Source organism: Dromiciops gliroides, chromosome 4 (genome assembly GCF_019393635.1).
Source record: "Dromiciops gliroides isolate mDroGli1 chromosome 4, mDroGli1.pri, whole genome shotgun sequence".
Lineage (NCBI taxonomy): Eukaryota > Metazoa > Chordata > Mammalia > Microbiotheria > Microbiotheriidae > Dromiciops > Dromiciops gliroides.
The window spans coordinates 378341584-378368779 of record NC_057864.1 but is presented as its reverse complement, the minus strand read 5'-3'; the positions used below and the strand labels follow the sequence as shown (position 1 = coordinate 378368779).

Here is a 27196-nt window from a genome sequence, read left to right as displayed (position 1 = left end):
TGTTATTTTTCTATTTTGAGGTTTTTCATCATTGCTCTGATTTTTCTCTTATAACATGACTAATGCAGAAATGTTTAATATCATTATGTCTATATATATATACATATATATATAAACCTATATCAGATTACCTGCTGTCTAGAGGAGGGGGGACAGAGGGTAGGGAGGGAGAAAAATCTGAAATTGGAAAGCTTGTATAAAGTTGAGAACTATCTTTACATGTAACAGGGAAAAAATAATTTATTAAAAAAAAAGAATGAGTGGGTCAAACAACAAATCATAGAAAGAATCAATAACTTCATCCAAGAGAATGACAATAAAGAGACAACATACCAAAACCAATGGGGTGCAGCCAAAGCAGTGGTTAAGGGAAATTTTACATCTCTAAATGCTTACATCAACAAAAAAGAGATGGAGCAGCTAGATGGTGCAGTGGACAAAGTACTGGCCCTGGATTTAGGAGGACCTGAGTTCAAATACAGCCTCAGACACTTGACAATTACAGCTGTGTGACATTGGGAAGTCACTTAACCCCAATTGCCTCACTAAAAAAAAACAAAAAAATAAAAATAAAAAATTGGGGTGGCTAGGCGTCGCAGTGGATAAAGCACTGGCCCTGGATCCAGGAGTATCTGAGTTCAAATCCAGTCTCAGACACTTGACACTTACTAGCTGTGTGATGCTGGGCAAGTCACTTAACCCCCATTGCCCTGCAAAAAAAAAAAATAAGAAAATAAAATAAAATAAAAAAGAGAAAGAGGAAATCAATGAATTGGGCATGCAACTAAAAAAAGCTAGAAACAGAACAAATTAAAAATCCCCAATTAAATACTAAATTAGAAATCCTGAAAATTAAAGATGAAATTAATAAAATTAAAAGCAAGAAAACTATAGAATTAATCAATAAAACTAAGAGCTGGTTATATTAAAAAACAATAAAATAGTTAAACCTTTGGTTATTTTGATTTAAAAAAAGAAAGAAGAAAACAGGCAGGTTCAATATTAGGAAAACTATCAACATAATCAACCACATCAATAAAAATCATATGATCATCTAAATAGATGCAGAGAAAGCTTCTTACAAAATGCAGCACCCATTCCTAATAACAACAATAGAGAGCTTAGGAATAGGTGCAGTTTTCTTTAAAATAATAAGCAGTATCTACTTATAACTATTAGCAAGCATTATATGTAATAAAGATAAGTTAGAGGCCTTCCCAATAAGATATGGGGTGAAACAGGGAAGTCCATTATCACCTCTGTTATTTAATATTGTACTGTACTAGAAGTTTTAGCTTTAGCAATCAGAGAAGCAAAAAGGAACTAAAGGAATTAGAATAGGCAGGGAGCAAACACAACTACCACTCCTTGCAGATGATATAATGGTATACATACAGAATCCTAGAGAATCAACTAAAAAATTACTTGAAACAATGAACAACTTCAGCACAATAGCAGGATATAAAATAAATCCATATAAGTCAGCAGCATATCTATACATGACCAACAAAGTCCAGCAGGGAGAGATAGAAAGAGAAATTCCATTTAAAGTAATGGTAGACAAAATAAAATACTTGGGAGTCTACATGCCAAGACAAACCCAGGAACTCTATGAATACAATTACAAAACACTTTTATCAAAAATCAAATCAGATCTAAATAATTGGAAAATTATCAATTGCTCATGGATAGGTGGCATTATATAATAAAAATTACAATTCTACCTAAATTAAGTTACTTATTCAGTGCCATACCAATCAGACTAACTAAAAATCATTTTATAGAGCTAGAAAAATAATTACAAAATTCATCTGGAAAAACAAAAGGTCAAGAATATCAAAGGAACTAATGAAAAAAAAGCAGAGGAAGTTGGGCTAGCTGTACCGAATCTGAAGCTTTACTATAAAGCAGCAGTCATCAAAACATTTTGGTACTAGCTAAGAAATAGAGTGGAGGAAGAGTGGAATAGGTTAGGCACAGGAGACACAGTAAATGACTTTAGTAATCTACTGTTTGATAAACCCAAAGATTGCAGCTTCTGGGATAGGAATTCAGTATTTGACAAAAACTCCTGGGAAAACTGGAAGAGAGTATGACAGAAACTAGACATAGGCCAACATCTTCCACCTTATACTAAAATAAGGTCAAAATGGGTACATGATTTAGACATAAAAGGTGATACCATAGGTAAATAAGGAAAGGAAGGAATAGTTTACCTCTCAGATCTTTGGAAAGGAGAAGAGTTTATGACCAAACAAGAGTTAGAGAATAGTATGAAATGCAAAATGGATGATTTTGATTACATTAAATTAAAACAGTTTTGTATAAACATGAGCAATCCAGCCAAAATTAGAAGGGAGACAGAAAGCTGGAAAACTCTTTTTATAGCCAGTACTTCTGATAAAGGCCTAATTTCTAAAATATATTGGGAACCAAATAAAATATTTAAGAATCCAAGCCATTCACCAATTGAGAAATGGTCAAAGGATATCAACAGGAAGTTTTCTGATGAAGAAACCAAAGATATCTATTCCCATATGAAAAAATGCTCTAAATCCCTATTGGTTAGAGAAATGCCAATTAAAACAACTCTGAGGTGACACCTGACACCTATCAGATTGGTTAACATGAAGAAAAAGGAAAATACTAAATGTTGGAAAAGCTGTGGAAAATTTGGAACACTAATGCATTGTTGGTGGAGCTGTGAACTGATCCAACCATTCTGGAGAGCAATTTGGAACTATGCCCAAAGGGCTATAAAGCTGTGCATACCCTTTGACCCAGCAATACCACTATTAGGACTTTTCCCCATAGAGATCATAAAAAGGGAAAAGGACCCACATGTACAAAAATATTTATAGCTGCTCTTTTTGTGGTGGCAAGGAATTGGAAATTGAGGGCTTGCCCATCAATTGGGGAATGGCTAAACAAATTGTGGTATATGAATGTAATGGAATACTATTGTGCTGTAAGAAATGATAAGCAGGCAGATTTCAAAGAAACCTGGAAGGACTTGCATGAACTGATGATGAGTGAGATGAGTAGAAAATTTTGTGTTGATCAATTGTGATAGACTTGATTTTTCTCAGCAATACAATGGTCCAAGATAGTTCCAAAGGACTCCTGATGGAAAATGTTCTCCAAATACAGAAAAAAACAAAACAAAACAGAAAAGTACTATAGAATGTAGATGCATATATATATATATATTATATATAATATATATAATATAGGTTATATATATATAACCTATATTAGATTACTTGCTGTCTTGGGGAGAGGAGAGGGGAGGGAGGGAGAAAATTTTTAAACTAGAGATTTTATAAAAAGAAATGTTGAAAACTATCTCTACATGTAACTGGAAAATAACAAAATATTTATATGGAAAAATGTTATCTATTACTATTGTTGCAATAATCAACAACATGGGGTTATTGCAAGGGAATCTCTTTAAAGTGCTATATAAATGAGTTTACTATAAAAAATATGATGTGCAGGATACTATCAGAAAAACCTGGAAAGACCAACATGAGCTGATGCAGAGTGAAATGTATTGTATACAAAGTATCAGCAATATTATAAGATGATCTTCTGTAAATGAATTGATTATTTTCATCAATACAATGATCTCAAACATCTGTAAGGCTTATGAAAAATGCATTCCATCTAAAGAGTAAGAACTCTTAGTATCTGAATACAGACTTCATTTTAAAATGTTGAGAAATAATTCTGGCTCTACATTTGTTTTTCTCCTCTCAAGTTGAAAGAAACTCTATATTTCTGTAACTTGCAATTAAATTTTTCAGTCTACTTCTACAATTCATTTATATTGCTCTTTGATAAGATGCCTTAATTTTACATTACTATTTATATTCCAGTTCCCCAAACTTGTTTATCCACGTAAGTTTACTATTAACTTTACTCCTCAGAGAATGCAGGAACTTTAGGGAATGTCTATTGATCCTGGACTACTGTGACCTTAACCTTCCTTTTTAAGGAAATTTCTTGCATTTTTCCCCTAAGGTTTAAAATTAATTTTTCCTTATTTTTTCTTTTTTGACAGAGAATTTTAATACTTATCAGTTTTTTTTTTCTTTAAGGTTGTCATGAACCTTTAGAATTTCAATTAAATGTCATTCAAGCTTCACTTAGAATTCATTACTTTCTCTCACTGAAGGTAGTGTGGTAAGATTATTGGAATTTGGCTGACTCATTGGGAGGGGCCACACCTGGTCTGCCCTGAAGTGACATATGCTGCTGATGTCAGAAGGAGGAACCACTCTCCACAGGAAGTTTTGAAGGACCTCCCCTTTTGGGGGAGGAAGATTAAACACTCACTGAGGGGAGTCTCAGCCTCTTCCAGAGTCTCTTTCTTTTCTGGTGGTGGGAGCAGCAGGAACAGATGGGGGTTGTATAGACTCAGGTTAGAGCTAGGAGGATTATCTGTATTTCTTTTTTCCCTATTCCCTTATCTTTGATTTTTATTAATTTCACCTGTGCTGTATATTTTATTCCCAATTAATAAAATCTGATCTGTTTGTGGAAAAGAGGCTGTAAGGCTCCTTTCTTATTGGCCTGGGAGAAATATCTAAAAAGGCACTTTCAAAGGGGAGGGAGGTTTGGACCTTGAGGTGCCTCATTATTTCAGGGACCCCAATATTACAGTGAGACACACAATTAACTCTCCATATTTTAAATTTGGCTCTCACAATTGATAGTCTTTTTCACCTTGAAACCTTTGGAGTTTTTACAGATCATTTCTCATAATATAGTATTACAGTGCTATCATATAACACAAGTTTTTCAGCAATTCTCATTGGCTTTTGATGGGCATTCCCTCTACTTCCAATACTTTGCCACCACAAAAAGAGTTGCTACAAAAATCAATGAGTCAGGTAAAATAGGAATGAATCATAGCAGTAGCAATGTACTTTGGCAGAGTAGGACAGAGATTTGATTCCCCTAGGGATAGTCATCTTCATTGCCAACCACAGGCTGATAGTATTGGAAGAGTTATAATGGCTATGGTGGTCTGATCATCGAAAACATTTCACCCTTTGCATTTACATAATAGGAAGTAAAAAATGTCTGACAACTTCTGCTTTGCAGGAAACATGTTGGAAGCATTGAGACAAAGCCTCATGAGATATTACTTCATAAGGACTGTTGAAATTTTGTTTACAGGTTATCCCTTTGTTTCTATATACCTATTACTTCTCTCTCTTCCTTCCCTTCTTGTTGGCTGAAAATTGTCCGATGTGCATGTTAATGAGCTTTCCATATCTGTTTAAATCTTTGTTCTCTTATTTTGATTTCGTCTTCTTCTCCTCATGTGAAACCATATGTTTGACCTTGAATTGTTGTGACTATATTGTTTGTATATGAGTACAGTATTCAAGTGGAGTTAAGGGGAAATACAAAAGCTAAAGGAAATTTTTCAGAGGATACTATAGAGCAGAGAATGTTTGATGCAATCATAGGTCTACAGACATTAGGAAGCAACTCAGAGGTTTTCTAGCACAAGTTACTCATTTTACAGATAATAAAAATGAGGCCCAGAAGTATTAAGTGATGTGCCTAAGGTAATACAAGCTGATAAAAGTTATAAAAAAACTGATACAAAGTGATGAAAGTGGGATTTGACACTGATTACAAACCAATGTTCTAACCACTATATTATGCTATAATGTTCATGACTACCATAAGCAAACATGCCACTATGAAAATAATTGATGCTTATATGCTGGCATCTGTTTTAGATGATGAAGTTGAAAATGATTTGGAGAACCTGAAAACAGTATCCAAAATAAATTGAACATATAATTTGACACCTGTGACTAAAATATTAAATTAATCATAGGGGAAGACTGCCAAAATATATTGGAAAACATATCTCAGGATTAAGAAATAAAAATGCCCAAAAGCTTATAGATAATGCAGAATCCTTTTGCTATTTCATAAGTACTTTAAGAAAAGAGTAAGAAGAAACTGGATATGAAGATAACTAAGTAGCATGTCAGAAAAATGAAATTGACTATACATTAATACACAAGAAGCAAATAATTTACCAGGTTGGAAGAACTTCAAAAATGAACTCTTTAAAATTAGACATTAGACTAGTAAGAGCAGTAGTAAAAATAAATAATGCCAAATTAAAAGAAATGGTAAAGATGAATATGAATATATCCATTTACAACAACTTCTGATCCAATATATTTAAATAAGTTAAGCTATCAACTATGAAAAGTAGAAAACACATAAAAATGTTGTGGGTCCATTCATTGTAATGTCTTAGAAAACATTAATGAATGTAAAACTCTTACCACAACAAGGATTATAAATGAAACCAGTGACTCGTCCAATAAGCATTTGATGTCTCTATAAGCAGAAATATATTTTTTCTTGTATTTATTTAAAGTTTTCCATTTCAAATTCTATCCCACACTTATTCCCTCACTCTCTACCTTTCCCCCTCCCTAAAGTTGCAAGCAATCAGTATGGGTTATACATGTGCAATGATGCAAAACATTACCATATTAGTCATTTTACATAAAAAGACTCAAGTAAAAAAAAAGTGAAAGCACAAAATAGCATCCTTCAGTCTATGTTCAATCAATATAAGTTCTTTCTGTGGAAGTGGATAGTATGCTTCATCATTAGTACTTTGGGATTGCCTTGGATCACTGTATTGCTGAGAGTAGTCAAATAATTCACAATTAATTGCTCATAGAATAATAATGCTGTCACTATGTACAATTTCCTCCTGGTTCTGCTCACTTCACTACACATCAGTCTATATGAGTCATTTCAAGTTTTTCTGAAATCATCCTGCTTGTCATTTCTTATAGAACAATAATATTCCATTGCAATCATATGCCACAGATTGTTAATCATTCCCCAATTGATGGACATTCCTTCAATTTCCAATTCTTAGCCACCACAAAGAGTTGCTATAAATATATTTTGTACATTTTTTCCCTTTTCTTTTTTTCACAGTTACTATTGTTAACTGTTTCCTGATTCCACCCTATTCCCTTCCCCATTATATTTACTCTATTATCTATCTTCTTTCACCCTATCCCTCCTCAAAAGGGATTTGTGGAAGCAGAGCCAAGATGGTGGAGAGAAGCCAGGAAGTTTCCTGAGCTTTCCTGTGTTTCCCTCAAAAATAATATTAAATCAAGCCTCTAAATTGATTCTGGAGCTACAGAACCTACAAAAAGACAGAGACACAATCCTTCTATTTGAGATAATTTAGAGGAGTTCAGAGAAACCTGGAGGGACTTACATGAACTGATGTTGACTGAGAGGAGCAGAAACAGGAGAACATTGTGCACAGTAACAGCAACATTATGTGATGAACAATAGTGATAGAACTGGCTCTTCTTAGCAGTGTAACCCTCCAAAATAGTTTCAAAGCATTCATGATAGAAAATGTTCTCAACATCCAGAAAGAAGAACTTTGTATTATCGATGAAGAATGAACCATACTGTTTCTACGTTTGGGCTGTTTTTCTCCCCTTCTTTTTTGAGGTTTTTCCCTTGTGCTATGATTGTTTTTTTTTTTTTTTAAATTGAGGCAATTGGGGTTAAGTGACTTGCCCAGGGTCACACAGCTAGTAAGTATTAAGTGTCTGAGGCTGGATTTGAACTCAGGTACTCCTGACTCCAGGGCCGGTGCTTTATCCACTGCACCACCTAGCTGCCCTGATTATTCTTTCACAAGATGACTAACGCAGAAATATGTTTAATGTGATTGCACATATATAGCCTATATCAGACTGCTTTCTGTCTTGGGAAGGAAGGAGGGAAGGGAAGGTGGGAAAAAGATTTGGAACTAAATATGATATGAAAACAAATGCTGAAAACTATCCTTATATGTAACTGTAAAATAATAAAATACTTTTATTTATTTAAAAAATAAATAAATAAAAATAAAATGTAGAGGGGAAAAAAATGGATTATCTTCTGACTGCCCACTCCCCAAATCTGCCCTCCCTTCTTTTACCCATCCCTCCTTATACACTTCCTCTCCTCTAACCCCTGGGATTATAGAGATTACTACACCCAATTGAGTCTGTATATTATTTTGTCCTTGAGCCAATTCTTATGAGGATAAGGCTCATTTACTGCCCAGTTTATATAGATTACTCCACCCAATTGGGTGTGTATCTTAATCCCTCCTTAAACCAAATCTGATGAGATTAATGTCTTTGACCCTATTCTCATGAGTTTGAGGTTCATTTACTGCCTTGCTCCTTACCCATCTGTCCCCCCACTCCTCTTTCTTTCATGTAGGACTTGACACCATTCTACCTCTCCCCTTGCCCCTCCCCAAGTGCATTCTTCTCACCCTCAATTGTACCCTAAAGATGTTATCATGGGGTAGCTATGTGACACAGTGGACAAAGCACCCATCCTGGACCCAGGAGGACCCGAGCCCAAATCTGGCCAAAGACACAAGACCCTCACCCACTGTGTGACACCTAACTCCAACTACCCCACAAAAAAAGATAAAAAATAAAATAAATGATTTACTGATATCATCCCTTCATAATCACTTCCCACCTGTGCCTTCTATCTAGATTTATTTCTATCATCTGCCCTAATACTGAGAAAGTTCTTTTGAGTTAGAAGTATCATTTTTCCCATGTAGGAATTTAAACAGTTTAACATTTTTAACATTCCTCTTACTTTCTTTTTCCTGTTTACATTTTTGTGCTCTGCTGGGGTATCATACTTGAAAGTCAAGTTTTCTATTCAGTTGAGGTCTTTTCATCACAAATACCTGAAAGTCCTCTTTGTTATTGAACTCCCATTTTTTTTCCCTGAAAGATTATAACTTAGTTTTGCTTGGTAAGTAATTCTTGCTTGTAATCCCAATTCCTTTGCCCCCTGGAATATTATATTCCATGCCCTCAAATCCTTTAATGTAGATGCTGCTGGATCTTGTGTTCTCCTGACTGTGGCTCCACAGAACTTCAATGGTTTCTTTTTCATAGCTTGCAGTATTTTCTTCTTGACCTGGGATCTCTGGAATTTTGCTATAATATTCCCAGAAGTTTTCCTTTTGGGATCTCTTTCAGGAGGTGATTGGTGGATTCTTTCAATTTCTATTTTACCTTCTGCTTCTAAAATATCCGGACAATTTTCCCTGACAATTTCCTGGAAGATGATGTCTAAGTTTTTTCCTTGATCATGGCTTTCAGTTAGTCCAATAATTTTCTAATTGTCTCTCCTGTACCTATTTTCAATGTTAGCTGTTTTTTCAATGAGATATTTCACATTGCCTTCTATTTTTTATTCATTTGGATTTGTTTTATTGTGTCTTGATTTCTCATAAAATCATTAGTTTTTATTTGCTCACTCCTCATTTTTAGCAATGATTTTCTTCAGATAACTTTTGTACCTCCTTTTCCATTTGGTCTATTTGGCTTTTCAAGCTTTTTACTTTCTTTTTCATGATCCTCCTGCATCACTCTCATTTCTCTTTCCATTTTTTCCTCTACCTCTCTTACTTTATATTCAAAGTTCTTTTTTTTTAATTAATAAAGTATTTTGTTTTTTTTTTCCATTACATGTAAAGATACAATTTCAGATTTTTTTCCCTCCTTCCCCTGGACAGCAGGTAATCTGATATAGGTTATATATATATATATATATATATACACACACACACATAATAAGATTAATCCTATTACTGCATTAGTCATGTTATAAGAGAAAAAAATCAGAGCAATGATGGAAAACCTCAAAATAGAAAAAAAAACAACAGCATCAAAAACAAAAGAAATAGTATGATTCATTTAGCATCTATACTCCGCAGTTCTTTTTTTTTTTTTCCTGGATTTGGAGATCCTCTTCCATCACAAGTTCCCTGCAACTCTTCTGTGCCATTGCATTGGTGAGAAGAATATAGTCCATCACAGTAGATCAACATACAATGTTGATGTTACTGTGTACAATGTTCTTCTAGTTCTGCTCATTTCACTCATCATCAGCCCACGCAAGACCCTCCAGGTTTCTCTGAACTCCTCCTGCTCATCATTTCTTATAGCACAATAGTATTCCATTGTATTCATATACCACAACTTGTCCAGCCATTCCCCAATTGATGGGCATCCCCTCAAGTTCTAATTCCTTGCCACCACGTAAAGAGCAGCTATAAATATTTTTGTACATGTGGGTCCCTTTCCCCCTTCCATGATCTCTTTGGGAAAAAGACCCAAAAGTGGTATTGCTGGGTCAAAGGGTATGCACAGCTTTATCGCCCTTTGGGTATAATTCCAAATTGCTCTCCAGAATGGTTGGATCAGTTCACAGCTCCACCAACAATGGATTAGTGTTCCAATTTTCCCACAGCTTCTCCAACATTTATAATTTTCCTTTTTTGTCATTTTAGCCAATCTGATAGGTGTCAGGTGGTACCTCAGAGTTGTTTTAATTTGCATCTCTCTAATCATTAGAGATTTAGACCATTTTTTCATATGGGAATAGATAGCTTTGGTTTCTTCATCAGAAAACTGCCTGTTCATATCCTTTGACCATTGCTCAATTGGGGAATGACTTGGTCAAAGTTCTTTTTGAGCAACTCTTATGGTCTGAGACAAATTCACATTTTTCTTGGAAGCTTTGGATGTAGGAACCCTGACATTGTTACCCTATTCTGAAGGTACACCTTGATCTTCCTTGTCACTAAAGAAACTTTCTATGGCCCTCACTTTTCCCTATCTGCTCATTTTACCTTTCTTTTACTTGACTTTTAGCTCCTTAAAGTGGGGCACTGTTTCAAAGCTTCACTGTCTCAAGCTTTAGGGGGTCCCAGGTGGTAAGATTTAAGAAGGGGCGGGTTCTTCACTCACCTGGCCTGTTCCCTCGTCTGTAGAGAACCCCAGGCCAACTTGCTAATTTACCAGAGAACAAAACTTTGTGCGCTGTGGTTCTTAGGTCTGATAAGCCAGAGCCCTTCACCACCTGGGCCATTGCTACTCAAGCCTACTTCATGGTTCCCAGCAGGGGTGAAAACCCAACTTTTGCCTCAGTACCATGAGAGATTCCTGATTTAGAGGTTCTGGAGATCTCTTTCCCTGGCTTGGCCTGTCTGGGCCTTAATCTGTGTCAGCTTGACTGTTTGGTTGGGTTCCACTCCTGACTTGGCACAGCAACCACCTCCTGCCATACCTCTAAACTATCTTTGGTTGGAAAATGACCTTAGCAGTTCTTTTGTGGGTTTTACTACTCCAGGAATTGTTCTATAGCATTATTTGGAGGGGTTTTTTTTGAGCCTATAAGCAGAAATATAGAACTATAGGAAATACAGTGGTAGGTTAAAGTACATTTATACAACAATATGTAGACTATAGACAATTTAACTAATTAGTCTCAATGGAATTAAAAAAAAAACTTGTCATAGGTTCCCAAAGCAATGTATCAATATCAATCAATCAGTCAGTCACTGTGATTTATTTTGAAAATTCACATATGTGTTGACATTAGGAGCAAAAAATAGAATGTTTATTTTTATAAACAACAATTTAAAACCCAAAGAATCCAGAAATTTCTGCAACATAATATGTCACTAATTTGTATTAAAAACTCTAAAAAAACCTAGGCATGAAAGGATTATCTTGAATTTATATACTCAAAACCAAGTGCTAGTATTATTTTCAATCAAGAAACATTTTATGTTTCTCAATTAGGAGAGGAATAAAGCAAATGCATATTCTCTACCTAATATCACAAAATAAAACAAATATTTTTGTGACCTCATTAAATTGGGAATTCCCTCCAGTGATGCTGACTGCAACAAATTAATTCCTGCCTATCCTGCTCAACTCTCATCATTGTTCTTCTAATTAGGAAGTTGTCCCAATGTACTAGAGGCCTTCTCCTTTTCTGTATATATAATAAAAGTAGTGATGGAGCACTTTTTCCTTCCACTTGTCCTTCACTTTAACCATATGATTTTTCTTTCTGTCATGAAATTCTTTAATGGCATCCTTTAATCCTGCTATTCACAGTCCCTTTTTGGTTCTATATCATAGCTTTCTCATACATATAAAATGTCATTTCATTGCTCTCTGTATTATATTTACTTCTGTGGATTTTAAAGATCTCACTACATTCATCACTGGTAAAATATTTCTATTAGAGATAGGACTTTGCTCTTATGGAAATATTGGGTTCAGGAAAATGTTTTTCAATTTTCCAAAAGTGATTGAGCCTACTTTCATCTTTCTTTTCAATGATTGGCACAGTTTTCTGTCCATCCATATTGTCTACCCCACACATATATACTATTGTCCAAGGATTATATAGAGGTCTCTATGGATATATGTTGGAATCTTGGTAATAGAAATTCTTTATTCATTTGTTCTTTCTTGTGTGGATAGACAGCCCAAAATCTTTTGTTTTCTTAGGGATCTCTTCCAGGAAGTTCTAGTCAACATATGTAATCCTTAAATAGGAATATTTAAAGTACTTCACCATCCACAAGAAATCATTCCTGGATTTGGTCTCTTTATTTCAACTTCTCCATAATAAAAGTGAAAACTTTTAGGGGACAATGTATTTACCTAATTTATGCCTTTATTAAAGTTTATTATGAGAGGTTTGTTGACCAGGGTAATTTCTCTTGTTACCTCTTCCAAGGAATATTGAAAGATCATGATATATAGATGGAAGATAACTTATTAATCCAGTAAAGCAGCATTTTGTTCTACCCACTTGATTGCTTCCTTGAAGTCAACTAACAGTAAACACAATGGGATCTTATATTCCTTAAATTTGCAGTCAATAATGTGATGGTAAAAATATGATTCATTGTTTGCTATCATTTCCAAAAGCCTACTTTGTTCCATAATAAATTTTTGATTATGCCATGGTTGTCACTCATAAAGATTTTGAATAAATAGAAAAGTATTCAGTGGTGTACTTTGTGGTAGTCACTGTACTAAATACCTTACAAATATTTTCTCATTTAATCCTCACAATAGTCTTGGAAGTTTTATGCTATTTTAGTCACATTTTATAGTCAAGGAAACTGAAATAGATAAAGATTTAAGTGATGTGGATAAGTCACAGCTCATAAGCATTGAAGCAGTCCTTGAACTCAGCTTTTCCTCTCTCTGAGGCTCTATCTACTGTTAACTATCTAGGCTCTATCTAGCTCACATATGACATACATATTCTGACAGCTACCAGTAAAAGGAAGGGAGCTATAACAATAAGACATTAGAGGAATCAGAAATATACATATTACCAAAGAAAAATAAAACTATTACTTACTATATATAATCTTATGATTTGATAAGAGACATGTCAAATATCAGAACATACTACTTGGTTGCCATAGAGCCCAAAGTAAGAATGAATAAGGTCATAAGACAAGTAGGAGTCTAAGGAGCATTTGGTGTTTTTGTCAACTAATACATTTCCCCACAGCCATGTAAACTGTACACGTGAAAGATGTTTACTCAAAAAATAGTAATAATAAAATATGTGAGGGAGTATATGTGTGGAGGGGCTGAGTATATGTATGATTGAAGATTATTCTAAGAATTTTTTTTTAAGTCAAAGACAAAAATCTAAGACAAAAGAAACCATTGAATCTTGGTAGAATGGAGGTGTCACCAATGACCTGACAGAGATCTATAGCTACCAAAGTCAGAGAATATTGTCTGAAAGCCCCCTCCAATTTCTACTCAGGCTTCTCAGGAATGAACATACAACCTGATGGTGAAATTGCTACATTGCAAAGTGTTTATATCAAGATTTTTAAAAAATAATTAAGCCTATTCAATTATACTGTATGCACACACACATACATACATTCCCCCTAAAAAAATAGTGAGCAAGAAAAGGTTCTGTGCCATTAATAAAGAAGGGAAAAGGATAAACATTTTTATAACTCTTACTCTATTCCAGGCTCTGTGCTAATCACATTTTACAAAAGAACCCTCAGATGTAGATGCTATTAAAAACATAATAAAATATTGTTTCTTTTATTTTTAATCTTTAAAAATTCCTATTTGCATATTCTGATATGAATATGTTTATACATACTAGTACCACATCATACCAGAGTATATACTAGTAATAAATGCTACAATTATACAAATGCATATGTATATGTGCATACCCATATTGCACAGACATATACTTTCAGTGTATACCCACCAAATTACTAATAGGAATGAATGATTTGAAAAGTTTGGATGTCAGTAATGTATCTTCATTATTTATGCTAGTGTAACTGTGACATTTTAGTCACAGTTCTAGCATCCCATATTTGATAAGCTATAGGAAGAAATGAGGAAATAGAAATGGCACTTAAACAAATGAAGTTGGTAAAAATAACAGGACCTCACCAAATATTCACAAAATCAACATGGGATTAAGACAATATAATTTTCTAAGTACTTACAGATTTAACAAGGAAGAAAAATTCTTATTAAAAACCATAATCCATATTATTACCAAAAAAGTCAACTGTGAAAACATTAGTGGCTCTCTACCCTTATGCCAACAACTTCATTTCTAGACATTTAAAAATTACTTCATTAGTTTAAAGTATTTTATTTTTAGATAATTGAATCTTTTCAACCAGCTCCAAGAATTAGCCCACCAAAAAAATAAATAAATAAAAGTAAATTTATTCAAATATTAAGCCAAACCACCTAATACAATGATTCTGAATCTGACTGATAGTATGATATAAATATTCTCCATTGTGTTTTACTTGGGGACTTTTTATTGTTGTTTTTTCTCTTGTTGTCTTTATTTACTTTATTGTGGTCATTATGTATCATGTTCATTTGGCTTTGGTCTCTTCTTTCTGCATATTTCATATACATCTTGCCATGTTTCTATGCATTCTTCATATCTATCATTACTTATTCATATGCCACAGTCTGTTCAGAAAATTCCCCAATTGTTAGGAATATATTTTCTTTCCAGCTTTTTTGTTATCACAAATAATGCTGCCATGAATATTTTCATATATATGGCTCTTTTCTACATTTTTCCTAGCTAATTTATTCAACTGATCTACTTTTCTATTTTGTAGATTGTACTAGATAGTTCTGTTAGTCACTGCTTTGCAATATAGTTTGTTACCTTGTAATATAAACTCCTATTCTCTCATACATTTTAAATTAGTTTTATTTAATATTAGTGAGGCTTTTATTTTGTATTTGTAATTTTTCCAAATTAATAAATAACCCCCTCCTCTTCCTTTTAGGATACAGCACTCAATATATACTTCTGTGTGGGGAGTAATATCATTTTTAAAATTCTCTTTGCATATTTCAGTCATAAATATTGAATAACTATGCAATTTTTCAGGGGGGGTTTCTCCATTAATTTCTTATAAAATATATTTTATTAATGTATTTATATAAGTCCTATGTGTATTGTACTGGTTAACTCCCAGGTATTTAATTCATTTTATCATTTTCAATTGAACTTTTTCTGTGTTTTCCTCTTGCTTTTTGTTACAAGTTTTCAGAAATTCATATTATTTTTGAAGATCACGTTCAAAGTCTGCTGCTTTACTGAAGATGTTATCTTCACTCAACATTTTTGTTAAATTTCTTATTTTAATATAAATTCTTTGCTATAGTTTCCTTTTCCTTCTTTGTTCTTACTGCAATATTTTCTTTTATCTATGGATCACATTTATAGTATTCTGTTAAATAATATCAAAAATAGTGGTTATACAGTGTTTAATTCACCTTTAACTTTTTTAGGGAAGCTTCTAATATGTCTTCACTGAAAGTAATATTAACTGTTAGCTTTAGGGGGAAAAACCATTTTTATTTATATGAAGGAGTGATCTTTCCATCACTATTCTTTTGAAATGAATGGAGTATTCTGAAGAAACTATGAATATACTTTCAATGAAATGATTAAATAAACCTCCTTTTATTAAACATTAAATGGACTACAAGTACATCATTTCATCCCAAGATAAAAACTGAACAAACAAGTTTCAGACATGAATTAAGCCTATTTATAACTGTTGCTTCATTGATTATTCTTTTTCCATTGAGTGTTACATTTTTCAATTTTGTCAACATAAGTATTCAGAAATTTAAATTTTTCTCTAGGTACTCATTGGCTACTTTTCCCCAATTCCTATTGCTTTATAAGTTTCAGCATTGTCAAGTAATTTTTATTGTTCCTATGATTTTTTCATTGAACAAATCATTATTTTATTGTGTTTTAATTTAGTTCTGATTTTTTAAAAATAAACTTCCCTTATTACTTGCAATAGTGAAAAACTGTGTTCAAATTCTGTCTCAGAAACCTGCAACTTGTGTGCTCATGGACATTTCACTTAAACTGGCCCTTGGTTTTGTCATCTGTAAAATAAGGGTGAGATTAAATTACTTCTAGTTTCCCTTAGAGGTATACATTTGTGATTCTATAAATTATTAAATTATATTCTCTAGTGCTTATTTTTATCTTTTTGCCATTCATTTCAGGGTAATTTATGTTCGAGTATAGTCAACATTTCTTTTTTGGTGAGGTAATTGGGGTTAAGTGACTTGCCCAACTTCACATAGCTAGTAAATATCAAGTGTCTGAGGCCAGATTTGAACTCAGGTCTTCCACACTTCAATGACGGTGCTCCATCCACTGTGCCACCAAGCTGCCCCATACAATCAACTTTTGTCTAGTTTCCATGAAATGTTGAAAATAATATGGAGAATTTAATCCATTAACATTCAAGGTTATGATTGTTAAGTTAGTATTTCTATTAAATATTGTTATATTACATTTTTGCTCCAATTTGTTTAAAATACCTTATACTTGTCTCATTTGCAGCAATCAAATGTCATTCTTCTACTACCAGTCCTCCTGTGACCTTGCTTCCCAATTAAAATCACAAAATTTACCTTTTTTTATTGTTTTCTTATTTTGCTTGTTTCATGATTTCTAGTTTAATGTTTCTATATGATTAAGTTTGTAGTAGCCAAGAAAAAATCACTCAGACAGCCTTCCAAATATATCTATATAAAATCATTATGAAAATTATTAAATTTAAAATGTATCATTGATGAAAATACAAAAATGGGAAATGAAAGTTTTCACAGATTCTTTTTTCCAAATGCATATAATATATTTATGATAACATAATAATGAGCTGGAGAAGGAAATGGCAAGCTATTTTAGAGTCTTTGCCAAGAAAACCCCAAATTGGTTCATGAAGAGTTGGACACAACTGAAGTGATTGAACAACGACAAACTAACTCAAAAAAGCAGAAACCAATAAACCTGAGACATTCTTTGTTTGCCAATTGCAAAAAAAAATTTCACTTGTTAGAACAATGAACATGATCAGCCTTCATAGTTTTTTTTAAAATCTCACTTCTATGTTAAGATAATATAGAATTCCTTGATAGATAAAGCAATGGAAATATATTTTAATAATCTTTTGATTATTACTAACAAATTAGGCATAGAGTCATAATTATATCTCTGTTTCACAGAAGATGCCCTGCACAAAATTCAAATAAAGGAATAATCTCATATAAATAAATAAATTCTCCAGGTGATCCTTTTTTTCTGGATGGCACTGGACTGAGCATATCAATTGTGAAAATACTACAGGAACCCCTCAATGATATTCTCAACCATTAAAAATGATCAACTAAGCATTGTATACATGAAAAAATAAATGGATGAAGACAATTCCTCAGGTTATGGCATATCATGCATGCATACCTATTTGAATTATTATATAAATCTTGGATGGGCACTATAGGTAGTCAATGAGCTAGGCCCATAATGAAATATAATGGGAAATGGAGCCTCAGTCGCATTTGATAAATTTTGCTTACCTTTCAATGATCCTGAGAACCATTTCAATAATTAAGGATTGCACTGCTACAAAAATCCAAACTTTTACCAGTACCAGTGATTTTTTATGGTTACAAATCATACAACACTTGTAGGGCTGAATAATTAAAATTTTGAGTGACTCTTCTCCAAAAATAATTGAGAGATAAAAATGTCTGAAGTTAGTAATCCAAAACATTTCCAATAATTACATGAAAGATATAGCTCAAAAGGTACCATCAAAAGTATTTATGACCCCAATTGGAGGTTGGATGTGAGGATTAAGAGATGAACAAGACAATTCCTCTCAAGTGTAGACAAAGTAATTACTTTACATTGTGCATAAATCTTCTCTTGAGTATTTATTGAAGAACACAACTAAGAATCACTTTGCAAAAGACAGTATGGAAGGGAAGTACACTGGTTGAAAGGGTACTCATATTGATATCACAAATCCACAAGATTTTTGAAGCTCACATATTACATAATATAAATTATTAATGAGAGGCATCAAGTAGTATAGGATAGAGATCTGGTCTTAGAGGAAGACAAACAGGATTCTCTTGCACATGCTGGTTATGGGATAAACAAGTTCAATTCTAATAAATATTTAGGGCCCCCCACAGCTTTCTAAGACTTTAGTTGAAAAATAATTGGTCTTAGCATTTTTTTAGAATGACCTACACTAATAAAATTATAAGTTCTGAACTTTTACAAACCTAAAATACAATTCTATTCCCTCAATTTTACACCATGCCCCAGGTCTAGTGTTGTATTCCCCCATTAAAATATAAACTCCTTGAAGGAAGGGATACTTTTGCTTGCTTGAACTTTGATCCTTATCACTGAGGGCAGTGTCTGGCAAATAGCAAGCACTTAATATATATTCTCTATCTCTGTCAGTTTGTTTGTCTCTGCCATAGTGATTTGGGAGTGATCCTTGAGGGTAAATGGTATGTCATCTTTTTTAAAAATAAACTTTCTAAAATTAAATATAAATTTTTCAAATAACAAGCATTTATTTTTCTCTCTCCCATTCCTCTCACTGATAAAAAAAGACAAAAAGAATTCTGCTAAAAATATGTAATCAAACAAAATTAATTAACGTACTGGTCATATAAAAATATGTGGGACCACATAATCTTCATGTTTCTACCCCCAGTAACTAGTGTAATGCAATGCAAACAATAGGCATTTAATTTTTTAATGCAGTAGAACTGAAAATCACTAAACACTAATTATGTTGTGTTGTTATGTTTCTAAATTTATGCACTGTAGTTTTAGAAAGGAGAATGAACAGAAAAAAGAAAACTCGTGTCAGAGAGAACACTGACATTAACATTATTCTTTTTGACATCAGAATAATTTTCCCCATAAGCAGAAGGTCAATCATTATAGGAATTGTTCCAAATAAAATAACTTTGTGCTAAACAACTACTGAGACTAATAATAATAACCATGTGAATTACCACAATAATAATATTTTTCCATTTTCTTAGTGCTTTCTCCTAAATTTCTCAGAGACAGGTAGATTAAATAGTATTATCTCCACATTACATAGGCACATTGTAATATGTACATATTACATTATCCCCATTTTCCAAAGTGAAGAAATTGAAGTTCAAATAGGTCAAATGACCAGTCCAGGGTTGTACAGCTAGTGTTGAAGCCAGGAATTAAATGGTCCAGTGTTTTGTGTGTTTTATTTCCAGTTTCCCAAAATTAAAATGTTGGAGCTTGGTTTCTCCCCACTATTGTCCCCACAAATCCTAAGTTTTGTGAGGAGCATGGGGAACAGACAAATTTGGATGTAGTATGTAGTGAAAGAAGTCTTTTGATAATATGTCTGGGAACCATTTCTTCTGCTCCAGTATAGTTCTTCAAGCTGCAAAAATTTTGTCCTCATGTATTAGGTGTCAAACAAATCATAGTTCTGAATTCAAGAAAAAAATATAATTGTGAATAAAGTGAATGAAATAATTTTACAGGGAAACTGAAAGTGCTTAAAGCAATTAGTAAAGGTTCTAATGCTTAAGAACTTCAAGAACTCTTGGTCTAATAAGATCTATTAAGATTTAATAGCTTTCTGTCCAATATCTTACCTTGGAGGCGGCAGCAGCAGGAGTTTCTGGAGCATCACCATGCCACCCAAGGATGATAAGAAGAAGAAAGATGCCGGCAAGTCAGTCAAGAAGGACAAGGACCCCGTGAACAAGTCTAGGGGCAAAGCTAAGAAGAAGTGGTCCAAGGGAAAAGTGCAAGACAAGCTCAACAATCTGGTTCGGTTTGATAAAGCAACATATGACAAACTCTGCAAGGAGGTCCCCAACTATAAACTTATTACCCTGGCAGTGGTCTCAGAAAGATTCAAGATTTGGGGTTCTCTAGCCCAGGCAGCCTTCCAAGAATTGCTTAGTAAATGTCTGATTAAGCTGGTTTCCAAACACAGAGCACAATTGATATATACTATGAAAACCAAGGATGGAGATGCTCCAGCTGCTGAAGATGCATGGAATGGTTTAACATTTTTGTGTACATTTTCAAAAAGAAACTTATTGGACTTAAAAAAAAAGATTTAATAGTAGTCAAAAATAGATCCAGGAGAGATAATTTGAAAATTATTGGACTACCTGAAAGCCATAATAAAAAAGAGCCTAGACATCTTCTAAGAAATTGTCAGGAAAAGTTACCCTGATATTCTAAAAGCAGAATGTAAAATAGAAATTGAAAGAATCCACTGATCACCTCCTGAAAGAGATTCCAAAATGAAAACTTCCAGGAATATTATAGACAAATTCCAGAACTTCCAGGTCAAGGAGAAAATATTGCAAGCAGCCAGAAAGAAACAATTCAAGTATGGCGGAGCCATGGTCAGGATAATACAAGATCTAGTAGCTTCTTTATTAAGGGATTGGAGAGCCTGGAATATGATATTCCAGAGGGCAGTGGAACTGGGATAATAACCAGGAATCACGTACCTAGTATGTGATAATCTTCCAGGGGAAAAACGGGTATTCAATGAAAGACAGGACTTCTAGGCATTCATGATGAAAAGACCTAAGCTGAATGGAAAATGTGACTTTCAAATACAAGACTTAGAGAAGCATTAAAAGGTAAACAGGAAAAATAAATCATAAGGGATGTCAAAAGATTAAACTTTTTGCATTCCTAAATGAGAAGATGATACTTGTAACTCATAAAACCTTTCTGATTATTAGGGGAGGTGGATGGAGTATATTTAGACAGAGGGCACAGGTGTGAGTTGAATATGAAGGAATGGTATCTTTAAAAAAAATTAAGGGGTTAGAGAGGAATGCACTGGGAGAAAGGGAAAGGAAGAGGTGGAATTTGGCAAAGTATCTTACATAAAAGAAGCAAGAAAAAGTTTATACACTGGAGGGTAAGGTGGGGGAAGTATGGGGGAGTGAGTGAGCCTTACTCTAATTAGAATTGGCTCAAAGAGGGAATAACATACACTCTCATTTGGGCAGAGTAATCTATCTAACTCTTCAGGGAAGTTGGAGGGGAAGGGATAAGGGGGGTTGGGTGAAAGAAGGGAGGGCAGGTTTGGGGAGGGAGGAGTCAGAAGCAAAACACTTGAGGAGGGATAGGGTGAAAGAAGATCAAAAATAGAGTAAATATTATGGGGACAGAATAGGATGGAGAGAATCACAGTTAGAAATAGTAACTATGAAAGAAATTGTGAAGCAGAGGCAAGAGCAATATAAAATGATCATGATTAAGACAATGTTTGACTGAGTGAATGAATTGATTGATTGATTGATGAATGGATGGATGGATGATGATTGGATAAAGATGAGAATTGATTGATGAGGATTGATTGAATAGTACTTACTTTGCTGGGCTATTGTGAAGAAAATTCTTTGTCAGGTATAAGGTACTATATAAATGTTATCTATTACTGTTGTTGCAATAATCAAACTCATGGGTTTATTGTAAGGAAATCTCTCTTTAAAATAATATATAAATGTAGTTTACTATAAAAAATGATGAGCAGGATGCTATCAGAAAAACTTGGAAAGACTTACATGAGCAAAGTAAAATGTACTGTTTCCAAAATACCAGCAATACTGTAAGATGATCTGCTGTGAATGACTTAGTTATTTTCAGCAATACAATGATCCAAGACACCTTTGAAGGACGTAATAAAAATATAATCTATCTACAGAGAAAGAACTCTTGGTATCTGAATACAGATTGAAGCATAAGATTTTGGTTAGTTCCTTTATCTGAAATTTTGTCTTTGTCTGTTTTCTTACACAACCTGGCTAATGGGGAAATGTTTTCTGTGACTACACATGTATAACTTATATTGAATTTCATGAGTTCTTAAGGAGAGGGTTGGGAAGATGGGAGGAAGAGAATTTGGAATACAAAGTTTTAAAAAATTGATATAAAAATTGTTTTTACCTGTGATTTGGGAAATTAAATTCTAAATAAAATTAAATTAAAATAAATAAAAGACATAAGAAGGATGGAAAAAAGATTTCATATCAGTCAGTTAATTTGTTTTTGAAATAAAATATTTGCACAAGTCTTAATATAATACAAGTTGCCTCACACAACCATTACTGTTAAAGAGTCAAAGATCAATGTTTAATATGAGAAGAGCTATTTATATTTGAATTGCTTTCCCTTTCCCCTTCCTGTTTCTCTCACAACAAGATATGCTAGATGCTTTCTCTACACAAGTGACAATCCTTTACCATGTATATAGAAAGCTAGGTGATGCAGTGATAAAGCTCTGGGCCTGGAGTCAAGAAGAGATGACATTAGTTCAAATATGAACACAAATGCTTATTAGCTGTGTGACCCTGGGCAAGTGACTCTACCTCAGTTCTCTCATCTATAAAATGGAGATGATAGTAGTACTTCCTTCCCATGGCTGTTGTGAGGATAAAATGAGATGACAGTTGTAAAATGTAATGCAGAATCCAGCATATAGGAAACATTTTTACATGATTTACTTATCATGTGCTACAGGGAAAGCACACAAACTTGGAGTCAGTGGAATTGAGTCAAAATCTTGGCTCTAAAATTTCTATGTAACCTCTCTAGACTTCAGTTTCCTCATCTATAAATTCAGGGGACGGATTGAATGGCCATTATTTTCCAAATGGAGATCTATGATCTTATAACTCATGGAATGGATGGATGCAAGGATGGTTGTTCAGGATACTGTTAGTCAATGAAAATATTTCAAATGTGAAGAGACATATTGAGTTTCCAATAAATTCATGTTTTAGAAAACCAAAGCAAAATCTTAACTTATCTGACAATCTGAGGCCATGAAGTGTTTAATCTTATTTCCATAGGCAATGATGGCAGTACTCCCTTTTCCATTGTCAATGACAGGGACTGTTATAGTAAGGGGTCTACAAATGCAGCACCTTTTCTGGTATCAAAGTAATAGAAACAAAATAGATCCCAAATAATCAGGGAACAAATGGCTAAATAATTTGTACTTAATAAATATAATGGAATATTATTGTGTTGTATGAATGAATGAAGCATTTATTAAAAACTTATTATATGCAACACACTGTTCTAAGTACTAGAGATACAAATAGAAATGTAAAAGTAAAACAGTCTCTGTCCTCAAGGAGCTCATATTCTCATCAGGAAGACAATAAATATGGAAGGTTTCAGCAGAAAATTGCATGGGAACATTCTACTATCCTTAGGATGTTAAAGATCCTTAGGATGTTAATGCTTCTTCTTTGAAGTCATCATTTCATGTTATTTATTCCCTAGACTCATGAGTTAAATGTCTTGAGATATTCCCAGGAATCTGTAGAAAGATAGTTATCAAAGTATTGGTGGTAATTTGACTTAACTGGCAATGCTACCTCCTGTCTCTCCATAAGGGTATTTTGCTGCTTCAGCGAGACTGGCTTGCCTGCTTTGTTTATGGCAGTCATTTGACAGTTGGTGGAGACTGCAGCAGCAGATGCTTCTCCAGATGATGTCTATGGGGGTTGGAGTAGAAGCAGGAAAGATAATCTTGGGGCAGGGAGGGAAGGATTATTTCCTACATAGGTTATTTTGTCAATTTGCCTATTGGTGGCATTTCTTCAGCAGTTGTTGCTGGTGGTGATGGAGAAGGTAGGCCCTCTTCAAAATGATTTCTCATGGGCAGCTAGATGGTATAGTGGATAAAGCACTGGCTCTGGATTCAGGAGAACCTGAGTTCAAATCCAGCCTCAGATACTTGACAGTTACTAGCTGTGTGACCCTGGGCAAGTAATCTAACCCTTATTGGCCCACCAAAAACAAAACAAAACAAAATGATTTCTCCACTCATTGATGACTATGGAGTCTAGGCTGGATGTAGATCTGGTGGTTTGGAGGGGTCTACCTCCATCAGGGTCTGATGGGAGATATTGGTGAAGTTGTAGCAATGGTTTGACCTTCTGAGAATATTATTTCTCCTATCTCTCCCTCATAGTGTCTTGCTGCTTCAGCTAAGGAGGCTTGCCTGCCTTGTCTGTGCTAATGAGTGGAGAGTTGGTGGGTTGGATGGCTTCTTCTCCACAGCTGTTGCTTCCCTATATGATGTATATTTAAGGCTGAGCTAGAAACAGGAATGGTGCCCTGAGCTTTGCCACTTTCAGGGCTTCTTCGCCTCTCTTCTTGTTGGTGGCAGTTGATCAGCAGTTGTTGCTGGTGGTGATAAGAAAGGTGCATCCTCTTCTCTACTATTGTTTCACCACTTGCATGACAAATAAGATGAATATTGAAATATTGACATGATCTCATACAGTTGAAGTAAGCTGAGACAAGAAAACAATATACATGATGACTATAGCAATAGAAAAGAAATTAACAACTATAAAACAATAAATATGTAAACAATTGTAAAAATTATGAAGGGCAAACATGGCCCCAAAGAACAGCTTTGAGAAAACTATGAATGATACTTTTGATTCACATTCAACAACCATAATTTTGTTTATTAATACCCACAATTAACAGAATAAAAACTGAGACAGAATGGCAAACTCAGAGCAAGAAGATGAGTGCATTTTCTTCTTCTACTCATAATATGTACCTACATACTCCTATTACTAAGGCATTGGACATCATACATAATTGAATCTTGCCAAAGATAGTCAACCAAGCTATTTTGTAAGGATGTTTAATAATATTAGGGGGCATATAATTAAATTATCTAATTGCTAAAGGGTTTGAGAAATTTACATTTTCCCCCATGCAATTACCTAGCTTGAAAGAAGAATGGTTTAGAGAAAATGTTCATCCTTGCATTCACAAAGTTAAATAGATAGTGTTTTCAAATAGGACCTTAATAAAATCTACTCAAATTATAGTATTTATTTAATATACTCATATAACAGCTTGTCTTCCTTTGAACCTCAAAAAGGTAGATCTCATTCATTTTCTAAAATATGTCACTGTCCTAGTTAATTTTCTTCTTTCTGACTTATAAACAATTGTCATTTTCAGGTCCATGGTCCCCATTGAAAATTATATTTTCAAAATTCAGCCAATTCTAGGTGTTCGGAGAGATGATGTATCTGGAAGCAACAGCTTTAAAGTAAATGCTCTTATGCTCACCAACTTTAAAGTGAAAAGAAACATAGAATGTACAGATAAAGCTCAGCCCAATCAGTTTGATTTGGTTCAGACATCTGAAAAAATTCCATGATGAAACAGAAAGCACTCCTGTAGCATAATACAATTCAAAAATGTGATGGAAAATGTTCCCTAAATATAGAAGTGACTTCAATCAAATTAACAGAGAGACAAATCAAAACATTCTTATAGTTCACAGGCATCATGCAACTCATCTAAAGGGAGAATTTTATCTGGGAATTTGGTTCAAGAGAGACAAACGAGTTTCATATCATTGGTTTTTGTGCTTGGTGTTGGCAAGATGGTAAATCTAGTTTCTATTTTTTAAAGTAAATATTGGCTTCATGTTAGCTTTTCATAGATTAGAAATGAGCAGTAACTGACTATCCCAATATAGTTTCTTAGGTGTTTTTTTAAGGGTTATAAGATTACACAAGAGAGCAAAAAAGTAGGTTGTACAGGACATCAGTATCATGTTGTCAGCAAGTTAGATTTTTGTTATTCTTTTAACAATGCTTATGTTGAAGGTATACGAATTTTCCTTTAAAAAGTCTGATTTTTTCCCTTTTTAAAATACATATCATTTCCTGATTATTGTCCCAAAAAATTCCTGTCTAGAAACAAAGGATAGTTAAGAAAATAAAGAATTGAACATGTCTGATAACATATACCTAATTCCACATCCATATTCTGCTACCTCTTTAAAAAAATAGTGCTCTTTTCTTTGTTTGTTTTCCATTATCAGTCTTCTGGATTTAAATCTGATAATCAAAGGTATCCATATTTTCTCTTTATACTAATTAATTGTGTAAAATCATTGAAAGATGTTTTCTATGAGGCTCATTTGCATCAAGTCTTTGGAAATATAGTGATCTCTTTCTAACAGATGTATATAAAACTATAACGGGCTTAATTCACTAAAGAAATAATGATTAGACACTTTGCAGATAGGATTTCTGATCATTAAGCATCATATTTCCATTAAAAAAATGAAAGCGAATGCTTCCATATAATGTTAGTGGATAATGCATAATTCACAGACACTTCTATTAAATATAAATATTCTGTTACCCAATTTCAATTTTCAGTTTTCCTAAGTATGTTTATTTTCATAATTAATTTGACTCACCCTGGCACATTTACATTGTGACTTGTTGGGAATTAGAACCACAAATATTGTATCTGATAGTGTAAGTTCTGGGAAATCACATCAGTTTAACTACCTCAACCCTGCCCTGGGATGAATGCACTGAGAAGATTGTATTCTCTGGGCTGCCCAACATGCCAAGAACAGAGCAACCTTCTCTGTGATGTCAGTAAGAGGCTGTTAAAAGGTGCTATAATGCCCCAGCTGGGTTATGGGATAAGTTACAGAGTGATTAACATAGGCTTGAGAAACATATGGTCTACAAGTCTTTATGTGACAGGTGCTATAAAGAGATACCTTAGAGATGTTCTCTGAGGGCTTGATATTCAGGCTGTGCAAGTTCTCAAGAAATGACCATGAAAAGGAAAGACCTTTTTAAGATGTCATAACTTATCTTTCTAAAACCCTACATATATTATCTGTTATTGATGTAGTTCATAATGAAGAATAGCATCTCAGAAAATGCTATGTGCAATTTTAGTTTACCATATTAAGAATAAAACAAAACAAAGTAAACACTTTTCAAGTCTCCATTGCTCTTGGTTATAATGCAATTGGTAAGCAGCCTGAATTTGTCAACCAAAGACAGCT

General features: G+C 33.8%; 1 protein-coding gene across 1 annotated transcript; it reads left to right on the top strand.

Moving 5' to 3' along the window:
• Positions 1-19985: 19985 nt before the first annotated feature.
• Positions 19986-25531, top strand: LOC122755147 (40S ribosomal protein S25-like). Its single transcript, XM_044003496.1, has 3 exons — positions 19986-20376; positions 23181-23271; positions 25330-25531. The coding sequence occupies exons 1-3, from the start codon at positions 19986-19988 to the stop codon at positions 25529-25531; spliced, it is 684 nt and encodes a 227-aa protein (XP_043859431.1).
• The last annotated feature ends 1665 nt before the right edge of the window (positions 25532-27196 follow it).

Bases quoted from the DNA above. Each gene is read 5' to 3' on its own strand.
- LOC122755147 (XM_044003496.1), top strand. From the start codon at position 19,986: ATGCCACCCAAGGATGATAAGAAGAAGAAAGATGCCGGCAAGTCAGTC. The intron at 20,377-23,180 runs GTACATTTTCAA...TTATTTCCATAG, and splicing joins GAATGGTTTAACATTTTTGT to GCAATGATGGCAGTACTCCC. The intron at 23,272-25,329 runs GTAATAGAAACA...TGTCATTTTCAG, and splicing joins GCACCTTTTCTGGTATCAAA to GTCCATGGTCCCCATTGAAA.